Genomic DNA, 12,272 nt, shown 5'->3' with positions numbered 1-12,272 from the left:
TTCTATGTATATACATTTCCATAAAACCAAGAAAATTATCCTGTACATTTGCATAAAAAGCAGTCATTGTTTAAAAAAAAATTTGAAGTTTTCTTTTTTAAATATCCATACTTTCTAGTCAAAGTAGCACATAATTTAGGATTCTGCATTATAAAGATAATACCAATCAACAAGGTATTAACTTCTTAAAAATATAAAAAGATATACTTCCATAAATTTATTAAATGAACATTTCAATAGCAAATTAATTCAAAGTATGAAATATATCTCCAAAGCAAAATTCTGTATCTACCTAAATAGTTTCTATAAAAGTTCCCTCTAAGCTGTGTATAAATATATATATATATGTATATATATATATATATACACACACACACACACACACACACACACATATATATATATATATATATATATATATATATATATATATATATATATATATATATAATACCTAGACCTCTGGGATACATGTAGTTAATATGTAGTTAATTGTAGATCCATTCCTTCACCAACCTCACCCAAGCTACCCCACCAAGCTTACATAAACCCTTTTCCCTTGAATTTACTTAAGTTTCAGAGCAAAGGAAAGTAAGGGGAGGGGCTAAGATAGTTAAAAGAGACCTAAAAAGAGTTTTGGTTGTTCACTTGCTTCAATGACGTCCAACTCTTCATGTTCTTATTTAGGATTTTCTTGACAAAGATACTGGAGTGGATTGCTACTTCCTCCTCCAATTCATTTTACAAATGAGGAAACTGAGGGAACCAGGGTTAATTGACTTTTCAAAGGCCAGATTTGAATTCAGAAGATCAATTTGCCTGATTTTAGGCCTCACGTTTTATTCACTATTCCACCAAGCAATATGACAGTAATCCTTGATTACTGAGAGGAGGAGGAAGAGTGGAAGGTAAATCTTAATTAATATATAAGTAGCTAAATCTACTCTTGGCAATCTATTCTCTCCTTTTCCTTTCCTTGCTTTTCTCTTACCTCCTGAACTTCTCCAAAATCTCAGGTTCCCTAATCCAGTTTCACCATGCTCAAAAATTCTCTGGATTCTTATATTATCTACTTCAAAAATCCCTATTCCTTTATTTTGCAATCTACTATGGAAACATTCTCTTCACATTATTTTATGTAGCTGAGAACTTAGGGTATGACAATTTAATCTTCCAATGACTACTTCTTTGTTATTTAATGAAATCTCAAATTAAAGTGTTTGAAGGGACAATGACTTCTCTTAAATCACATTGATTCTTGACAGAAGATAAAAGGAGAATTTATGTAAACCAAGCTTGAATGGAAAGATAGTAGAAGGAAAGGAAACTGTGTAGAGGGGGAAGAAATGATATTTAGCACAAGAAAGGTATACTGAGGTACATTTATATACCTCATAATTCATAAATTCAGGAGAACACAGGTAGCTAGACTTCCACATGTCTTTGTTTAGAGAATATCCAGCTATTTTGGTAACTATCAAAAGCTAGGTTTGATCATGTAAAAGCAATCATTATCTTTTCTTTACTCATTATAACTAATTGCATTTCCAAGTAACCTGATTCCAAGAAGACCCAGTCCAGCTACCAATCTCACAACATCCATGGGCTGTGCCTCAATTAGAAAGACCTGGTCCCTCATCCAGATTGACACTGGGGAGTAGATCTTCTGTATGCCATATGACCCATGCATTATATTATTATTCATTTGGTGTCATGGTCTTCTTCGAATACAAAGGATAGCACCAAACATTGACTAATTGCAATGAAAATAATGATTACATCATGAAATATACACTTGTTATTCTGATCTGACACAAAATACTCCATATCTATTCAGTCTTCACTGTTCATCCTTTCAGTTATATAATCAAAATTCTTTTTAAAAAATGTATGAGCCACTCCACAAATTGCAAGGGAGTTATAGAAAACCAAACCATTACTAAAACTATTGTGTTCATAAGTAGTAAAAGACAGATAAGCATGTGGCAATGTTATATATGTTGGAAAGAGAATGACTTTTATCAGAAGCAAGTCATTTCATTCTCTCCTTCAAAGAGAAATTGATATTATTCTGCAGTTCTAATATTGAAAGGCCATTTCTATTTCTTTCAATGAATGGAAGGAAACAATCAAGTTAGAGAAACTAGTAAGAGCTTCTAACTCACACAGAGAGTAAGGAAAAAATATAGTAACTCTGTATAGTTAATGAAGGATTATAGCTATGAAGCTGGACCCCTGATTTTATAAGAAGATTTGAGATAGAAGATTAAGAAATTTAAAGAAGGTCACACATTTGTATATAAGCCAGTCTCAAAGGCAGAATTTGAGTCTAGATCCTCTGACTCAGGAGTCAGTATTATGATCAGTTAATTTAATAAAGACCTATCCTTTTTTGTTGTTGTTAAAGGTAATGAGCATGATATCTTTCTCTTCCCCACCTCCACCTACCTCCCTCTTCTCTCTCTGCCTTCTCTTTTCCTTTCTTCCTTCCTCTCCATCTCTCTCATCCCTCTATATGAATGATCAAGGCATTATCACTCATCTTAAAAATGTTTCAAGTACTGTCTTAATATACTTAAATGGTTTGAAATTCTTACAGTCTACAAGACTGTTAGCATGGAAATCATTTGGCATATTGTTAAAAGCACCATCACCAAAGTTTTAATGGCAAAATATTTTTGCTTTTTTAGGATGAGGAAGGGAGAGAGGAAAAAATATACAAGTCAATACAAAACTGTTAAATTGTTCATCCTTATAGTGGAACCTTAGAAATAGTTATTTGTCCCCAGTTCAAGAATATTTCATTTTGCCAGGTTTTAGTTTACTGGAAGAGGTAAATAGACTTACAGGGGGAAAAAATTCTCACCATAGTCATCAAATTTAATTTTTGTTCTGGAACCCTACAAACTATTTGGAAAAAAAGGTGTAGAACTCTTAGCAACACATTTATCTCTTCATGCATGCTTGTGCCAAAGTAGCAAATTTGGGTTCCAGGTGATCTAAAAATTCAAGCCCTTCATCTTCATGGCGTTCACTGCAACACCCCACAGAACCAACTGTAGAGCCTCTTCCCTCATAGTTATATGAAAGAACATAGTCTTGAGCATTGGTGTTGTCTTCATTCTGATTGCAGAGATGCAACTTCTACAAAGTAAGAAAACACATTTTATTATTTTTAAAGAGGCACCTAAATAGATGAATATAAAAATTATTTTTATTTACCTTTGATTGCTTAATTTTTAACCAGAGTGTGTCCTCTAATGGATTCCTACACACAAAAAATGTACATGGTTGGCCTGTATTATAAGAATACTATAAAATCAACATTTAGTAGAACTATAGCAATCATGCAATTAGAAGGTTGTGCACAAATGCATTCTTCATAATTGTATTTCCATCAGGAATTACAACTAAAAGCAGTATTTGCTCATGAAATAGAGGTAAAACCAGGACTCAGATCTTTCCAGTTTTGCTTCAACACCATTGGTAAGTTATCAAAACTATATATCTGTACCTCAAAATCTCATTCTCTCAAACAATAACAATGGGACATATTTTTCCACATTGTTCAAGTTATTTGAATGAAATTACATGAGAAACACAATATGAAGTTCATTTCAAGGTTAGACATTTAAAAAAAGTCAAGGCTACATCTCTGTCTCAATCCTCTTGTTCTTTGCTAAATTTCCTTGTCATTAATTGGTACTGGTTTACACAACTTTTGTTGTAAAACATCATTCTTTCCACTGTCATCAGAAGTTTTCCCAAAGAATAAGTTTTCCAGTGATAAGTTTTGAAACAAAGAACTACAGATAAATGGTTCTACTACCCTATCTTCTTTCCAATTTGAGCCCAGAATTACCTTGTGATATGAAAACCAGACTCAGAAAAAAATGGGTCTAGACTTGGATTTACCAAGAATAGGCAAGAGATCCATGTCATAAGTTCTCCCTCAGGTAAAGATCTAAAAGATTAAGGATTTTTGAAAGAATGAAAAAAAAATGCTCAAAGCATTATAAAGCTTAGAGAAAGAAGAAAGAAGTTAGAGTATCTATCACTCTTATTTCACTCTCTGTTCACCTCTCAAAATCCTTTACTAGTCTCATGAACTTATTGGGACAGAGAATATAGACAGTAAGACATACACACTTGAAGAGTTTGTAAATTTAATTATGTGTTTTACCTAATTTGATTATATTAAGTGAATTTGTATAGTGAAACATGCAAATGAGATAAAAATTTTATTGGGTGAGATTAAACCAACTAATGGTGCTAAAGAATTAAATATTAAGTGAAATGTAGTTGACAAGATAAAATCTGTCTCTAACTAATCTTTATCAAATAAGTATTTACAAATAAATATGGTCAAGTATAATCAAATAAGGAACAAATAATTGTTCCTAAAAATATAAATTTAATGTGACCTATGCACATATTTGTGCATATATACTTACATATACATTGTGTATACACAATTTTATATATAAAATATGTTACATTATATATCTTTTCTATGAATAGATCTAGATGTACATATATAGACATACATAGCAAGAGAGATACACATATCTAAATATAGATATATGGACATATCTAATACACACACATATACATTCACAAAAATTCTAATACAAACATATATAAGAGTCTGAAGACTCTTCAGAAAACTTACTTCACCAAGACGTGGTTGAGTGTAATTATGCCACTCAGAGTATGTATATCTGCAAGTATCAACTTCAACATGTCCTCCATTCCTGCATGAGTCCAGAGTGTGATGGCCTCCCCCTCGACAGGATTCCAAGGTCTGATGACCTCCTTTCATCATTTCAAAGCATTCCTGTCCCCCATTTTTAATTCCTGATCCCAATGTGCCACAAAAACCTTGGCTATTACCATTCAGCATCTGTGTAGCAAATCCATTTGTGGAGCACTTGAAAGAAAATAAATTCATTTATATCAAATGATCAAGAGATGCAATGAATGATAAAAGGTACAAAAGAAAAAAGGAATATAGTCATTTGCAATACATTTAGTCAATTAACCTTTGATATTTGTATACCAGTATGTATTATGGAATGAAATTTATTGTAAAGCAAATCTGTCCTTAGCATCATTTCAATAAACATTCATCAACTATTACAGTAAGAAATAGGGATGTGGTAATTGAAAATTAAGGTTTGTGTTGACAAGGAGTTTGCATTCTGCTGTAGAGAGTCAGGGGAGTGTGTGCTGAACAACATATATACAAATAAGTAAAATACAAACTAGAAAGTGACAGGGTCAAAGGAGCAGTCTAGCCTTCACAAAACTTAAGGAAGATAACTTTTTCATTTAGGAAAAATGGAAGGGCAAGAACAGGAGGTGACAACTAAACTAAGAGACAAGAAGAGCTAAGCATCCTAAAGGGTGGCCCAGTAGCTAGATTACCAGGTCTGGAGTCAGGAAGATTCCTGTCCTTGAGTTCAGATCTTATCTCAGACACTTACTAGTTGGTTTGAATTGGACAAGTCATTTAATCTAATGTGCTTCATTTCCTCATCTGTGAATAAACTGAAGAAAAAGGTATACCCCTCCAATGTCTTTGCCAAGAAAATCCAAATAAGGTCACAAAGGCACAAGCATTACCTAGCAATAGCACCAATAAATCCCTAAGGATAGAGGCAAGGAAGATGAACATTCCAGATATAGCTACAGTCTGTGCAAGATCATGTAAGTGAAACTGCATCTGGCTTAGAACTTTATATAAGAAAGTTCTGTTACTTTCTTCTATTACTTCACCTATAAGTTTTTTAATATAAATTAATTTCCTTTATCTCCCAAAACTTGCTTTAGAATGAAAGTTCCTTTAGGGCATTGACTGGTTTATCTATCCCAACAGTCTTTAACATAGAGATAAGGATGGATGATATTTGTAGTAGGATTTTCCAGGTAATGAAACTATGTATGCATTTTCATTTCAGTATCATTTCATGTAGTATTATTTGCAGTATCATTTCAGTACTTTCCCACTTTTCCTGATGCCATTTCAAGTTTTCATGGCAAAGTACTAGAGTGGTTTAAGATAAGGAAACTTCCTTAATCAATTCAAGTTGACCTTTTCTCAACTAGGTAGCATAGTTTCTCAGGACACTAAGGGACCTAGCCCAAGGTCACAAAGCCTTATGGATGAGAGACAGGACTTGAATCTTAGACTTCATGGGTCCCATACATACAATATACATATACAATAATGACTCTCCTTCAAACACCCTAACCTCTCAAGTTTTCCACCTACTAACTTTCACTTGAGATACTCCACCATCCCACCAAAGATAATCATACTCTGAATCTTGCCATCACCCACAAATATACTACTTCCACAATCAAGAATTCTGAAATTCTCTGATCCTTTCATAATCAATTTCTTTCCAACTCCTCTCTACCTTCCCTTCAACACCCTTTTTTTTCCTTAGGTTTTTGCAAAACAAATGGGGTTAAGTGGCTTGCCCAAGGCCACACAGTTAGGTAATTATTAAGTGTCTGAGACCAGATCTGAACTCAGGTACTCCTGACTCCAGGGCCAGTGCTTTATCCACTGCACCACCTAGCCGCCCCATTACTCTCCCTCAAAACCAGGACCTCCAGCACCCTGGATCTCCTTAATTCTTCTTCAGGCCATCTCCCCTGTACAAACAATAAATCAATAAATATTTATTAAACATCTATTAAGGTGCCAGGACCTTGCATAGTTTCCTTTTTTGTTTGTTTGTTTGTGATTCAATGGGATTAAATAACTTGCCCAGGGTCACACAGTTAGTAAGTGTCAAGTGGATTTGAACTCAGATCCTCCTGACTCCAGGGCCAGTGCTCTATCCACTGAGCCACCTAGCTCATACTGTCTCCTTTTTTTCCCATCTTGACACTTTACTGAACTAATTCAATCCCACACTATCCTTCTGTCAAGTTAATGGCCCACTTATCACTTTGCCAAATTATACTCTGATTAGGCTAATTTCCCTTTGGTCTAGAACAAACTCTCCATATATCTCCAAGGTATACCTAAACATAGTATGAAAAGTTTCCATAAAAATTTCCTAATATGCTATTTTCTGTGGGGGGGGGTCTGTTTGTGTGTGTGTGTGTGTGTGTGTGTGTGTGTGTGTGTGTGTGTGTGTCTGTGTGTCTGTGTGTATATCAATCATACCTATGTGTTGGTTTCCCTAGCTACATGATAAGCTCCTTGGGACCCTTTTCTTTGTATCTTAGGGCCTAGCACATAGAATATACTTAATAAATGCTTATGGCTTGATTGATTACAGTAAAAAACTAATTAGTAATGTTCTTTAGCCAAAATTGAATGCAGACTTCAACAAATGTTTTCTGAATAGTCTTGTGTTACCTGACAAGACATTAGATACTGTTTTAAAAAAACTTACAAATGGGGGCAGCTAGGTGGTGCAGTGGATAGAGCACCGGCCCTGGAGTCAGGAGTGTACCTGAGTTCAAATTTAACCTCAGACACTTAATAACTACCTAGCTGTTTGACCTTAGGCAAGTCACTTAACTCCACTGTCTTACAAAAAGATTAAAAAAAGACTTAGAAATATCAAAATTGTTATATGTGAAGAAGCAAAACTTCACATAATAAAAAAGACAATCCATTAATGATTAAAGAATTGCTCTTAAAAGCACATTACTTACCACTCTGTCATCTCCAGGAGCTTCTGTATTTGATATAATTAAATTTTGTTGAGCCATGTCATCAGGAAAAGGTTTCTTTACTTTTGAGGGATTCCAAATTCCACAGACTAAGGTGAATAAGATACCTAAGTGAGGAATAGAACCATTTGAGTTTAATATGCCAAGTAAGAAGTACAAGATAGGTATAATGACTACTTATTCTGTTGATTATTTAGATAATTTAGACCTTGGATCAATCCTTCACTTTTCTACATATGGAATAAGTGGATAGAATTGGAGAATATCAAGTGTTCTTTAAGTGGATTTTTTTGGTCACTCCAAATTGAGTAACCCCAAGTAAACTTAGGTTTCAAAATAAGTAGGTGAAAATATATTTATATGAATTTAATCTTTTTATAGACACAGAGCCTAATACTTTCCCACAATAAGAAAAAGGAAATAAACTTAGGGCAACATATAAAATTTACAAATTTCTATATCTATTTAGAGAATGGATTCCCCCTTCCACAAATAAATATTTTAATACAAAAAATATAAATTGTCCCTATGAATACAAGACAAAGAAAGACCATTCTATCCCGAATAAATGTTCTTGATCAGTATCTTTATTAAAGACACTGCAACATTTTTCCACTACTAAAGATTTAAATTCTATGTTAGATCTATATGGCTGCAAAATACAGAAGAATAAAGTCATACATTTAGGGATACATGGTATCCCTAAAGTCTTAATGCATTTTTAAGCTTTAATTACACAAATGTGCATTAAGAAATCTGTAATTGTTTTTTTGTGTGTTCCTAACAAATAGGAGAATATAACTTAAAAGTCATAGATTTCTATTCTGAAAAGTCTTCAAATAGAGACCTGACAATGATCTGAATTCTGCATTTTAAGGAGCAACCTAGCTAAGTAGAGAGCAACTTATCACCAAGTAGGCTAACCACCTTGTGATAAATTTTTTGGCTAAGAAAGCAATGAGTAAAACAAATAAAAACAAATTATATTTGTCCATATGTGTATGTATCTCCTAAGATAGAACTCAATATAAGTAAAGATTAAGTGATAACAGCCTTGAGGGATTTAAATAAATTGGTGATTTTCACACTGGTTCCTAAACATTAGATAAAAGATATTTACTAAAAAGTAGTACAGTGGCAAGCAGAGAAGTCTTGTAATTTGTATCCCTAGAGTCAGTCCCTAGTATTGCCATTGCTAGTAGCCTGATTTTTCAGGAAGTCACTATTTCTATAAGGCCCATATTTATCATTGATATAGTGTTGGTGACAACATTTAGTAGTCTGATATCTCCCTTACAGATTTTCTGTAAGGAAGATAATTTGTAAAATGTAAAGCCTTATATTCAGTCAGTACAACATTGTTACAGAATCCCTGGTTTGAAGAACTTCAGAGACCATTAAACCCAACCAGTATCATTATCATATTCAATTAAACAAAAAGACTTACAAAATAGCAATGCTACACCCAATAATATTGCAAGAATGGCCCATGTGCCTAGTCTTATGTCCGAATATGCTGATTTCTCAGTTTTACATTGTTCTGGATGAGAACAATCACAGAGATTGACACGTAGTGTCTTTGTTGAAGACATTCCATGTTTATCACTCACAGTGATAGGTATGGCATATTTTCCAAAATGAGCATTATCCCGATATGAAAGACGTGCAGATGTATCTGAAATAAAATAAAAAGCCAAGTATAATCAACTCTAAGTTACCTGTTGCTCATCCATTTATCTCTCTACATTTTTCAACACAATTGTCTATAATGATCACATACCTGTCGAGCTATGTATCATTATTCAATAACTTTCATTCAGTGCCTAATCTGTATGTCATTTTCCTAAACAATGAGATATATAAATGAACCTAATGCACAGTCTCTGCCTATGGAGGTGGGAGGGGGGGGTTAATACTCTAAAAAGAGAAATTAAACAAAATCAAAAATAACAATAATGCAAAATAAAGTATGCTAAGTACATAAGGAGGATGCAAATAAGTTTTAGGAGAAATTCAAGGCACTTATGGACAATAGTAGATCACAAAAAATTCCATGGAGGAAATGGTAATTGAGATGGATCATTAAAGATATTTAGTTTTTCCAATATATAGACATTAAAGGTGAGAAAGGGTAGTAGGAGAAATGCATTTAAAGCATACAGGATTTGATGAGAATTGAATGGAGGTAGAAAATAAGAGGATGAAGTAAGAGATTAGTAATTTATGCATTTGCCAAGAAAGATTTTGTGAAAGGATTGTCTGAGATAAGTCTAAATAAGGCATTTAGTCATTATTGGGTAAGTAATTGGGAACCAACAAATGTCTCTAAGCAGAAGACACACAATAAAAAGTTAAATTTCCACAATTGCTCAAATTTGTTAAATATATCTATATTTACCTATACCTCTAGCTACAAACAACTTAAAATGAAACCATCCTTTGTATACTGACCTGCATATCCTTCCACAGCTTTTCTCTGTGAAAATCTATTACTAAGCCAAACATTTTACCACTTTTAGTCTAGAACAATTATTAGATTTCAGCATATGATTAGAAAAATTAACTAAAATATTGAGTACCTTTCTTTGAAAGTTTGGCACCAAAAATGGCATATTGTTATTAGACTCATATACTATGAAAACATACTTTTCTTAGATAACATAATGCTAGAAAAATGACTATATTTCAGAACTTCTTTATTAAAGACTTCATTCTCACATGAAGAACAATACATGGACACATATATACACGAGTAGGTTCACTTGTTCTTGATATATGATACTCCATCTTTGGTTCCCCTCTCTTCATATTGGCTGTTGTTTATGCTTGGAATACTCTGCTTCCTATCAGCTTTCCACTTTTAACTTTCCTGAATTCCTTAAATACTCAACTTGAATTCCATTTTTGGTAGGATTTTTTTCCCTAGTCATTCTATTCCCAAAACTTCCCTCTGTTCCCTGAGAGGTGATTGTGTGCTGTAACTATCTTTGTGACCCAGGTTCTTAGCATATATCAGGCTTCTAGTAAGAATGAAATTGAGTTGTAGATATGTACCATTTAATCTGGTGATTGTCCATATTTTCCGAATATCAGGAGAACTGGGTCCTAATTTGAAGTCAAATGGAGGCCCATTCATGGGATCATCAGGATCAACAGCAACAATTGTTGTATGCCCCATCTTTGATTTGCAAAGTATTACATTCTCTTGAAGGAAGACTGGAGCATTGTCATTCACATCTTCAAGGATAATTCCAAGGGTGCCCGTACATGTTTTACCATCTAGGAGAATTGGAGAAAATTTTTATTCTTTTATTCATTCTTCTAGTAATCAATTAAGATTCAATTTTAAACCATAATCATGTAGAATTTTAAATCTTTTCCTCCATCTGGGGGTATCCCTCCTCTCTCTTACTCTCTTTATATTATGCAATTTTTTGTAGATATACAATCAAAATAAAAAGACTTTATGAAAAAAAACAAAGACTTAGATGGTAATACAGGTGGGCAGCTAGGTTGGCACAGTAGATAGAGAACTAGCCCCAGAATCAGGAGGACCTGAGTTCAAATCTGACCTTAGACACTTAATAATTACCTAGTTGTGTGACCTTGGCAAGTCACTTAACCCCACTTCCTTATTTAAAAAAAAGGATGATAATGCAATAAAATAAAATTTTGTAAACTTAAAATATGTCACTTGAGTTGCACACTATTCTAAAATCATTTTAACTTTTACCTCTGCAGTAGTTACTTTCTAGTTAAGAATGGTGAAGGAAGTTATAACAATATATCCCAAAGATATTACACTATAACCAATTGGGAATTTTACCAGGAATGGAGGACTGATCCAATTTAAGGAAAACCATAATCATAATTGTCCACATTAATAAGAAAACCAACAGAAGTCATATGGTTATCTCAAGGAGCAAAAAAGCCTTTGACAAAATACAATATTCATGTCTCTTAAAAACACAAGAGAACATAGGAACAAACAGAGCTTACTTTAAAATGATAAGTAATATTAACCTTGCTAAAACCATTAGCAAACATTACCTTTAATGGGGTAATAAAATTAATAAAATCAGGGAAGAGGGATGCTCATTAGTATCACTATTATTCAATATTATCCTAGAAAATGCTAGCTGTAACAATAAAAGACAAAGAAATTGAAGGAATTAGAAGATGCATTGAAGAAACTAAACTCATTCTCTATAGATGATATGATGATATACTCAGAGAATTCTAGAGAATCAACTGAAAAACTACTTGAAAAAATTAATAACTTTAGCTAATTTGCAGGACACAAAATAAATCCACATAAAGGATCAGTATATTTTTATAGTACTAACAAAGTCTAGAAGCAAAGAATACAACTAAGTAATTATTAATATTACACTTAAAATAACCATAAATAATATAAAATACTTGGAAGGCTATCTGAAAAGACAAACCCAAGAACTATATGAACACAATTACAAAACATTTTTACACAAATAAAGGCAGAGTTGGGAAAATATTCATTTTTGGGGGTAGACTGAGAAAATAAAAAAATTAAAAATTCTATCTAAATTAATCTA

General features: G+C 33.1%; 1 protein-coding gene across 2 annotated transcripts in view; it reads right to left on the bottom strand.

The window, feature by feature from the left end:
• Nucleotides 1-431: 431 nt before the first annotated feature.
• LOC141503314 (desmocollin-3-like) overlaps nt 432-12,272 on the bottom strand; it is a 51,308-nt gene continuing 39,467 nt past the window's right edge. The window contains exons 12-17 of one of the 2 annotated variants that reach the window (XM_074208542.1): nt 10,753-10,977; nt 9,146-9,373; nt 7,681-7,805; nt 4,673-4,930; nt 3,223-3,268; nt 3,060-3,144 (exon numbers count right to left, since the gene is read on the bottom strand). In XM_074208542.1, the coding sequence (XP_074064643.1) occupies nt 3,233-3,268; nt 4,673-4,930; nt 7,681-7,805; nt 9,146-9,373; nt 10,753-10,977 (872 nt within the window). In that variant the 3' untranslated portion in view covers nt 3,060-3,144; nt 3,223-3,232. Of the gene's footprint in view, nt 3,145-3,222; nt 3,269-4,672; nt 4,931-7,680; nt 7,806-9,145; nt 9,374-10,752; nt 10,978-12,272 lie in introns of both variants that reach the window. The other variant, XM_074208541.1, reaches the window with a different exon arrangement.

The sequence above is a fragment of the Macrotis lagotis genome, chromosome X (assembly GCF_037893015.1).
Source record: "Macrotis lagotis isolate mMagLag1 chromosome X, bilby.v1.9.chrom.fasta, whole genome shotgun sequence".
Classification (NCBI taxonomy): Eukaryota; Metazoa; Chordata; class Mammalia; order Peramelemorphia; family Peramelidae; genus Macrotis; species Macrotis lagotis.
Note: the sequence above shows the minus strand (reverse complement) of the source record. Positions and strands in the feature narration are given on the sequence as shown.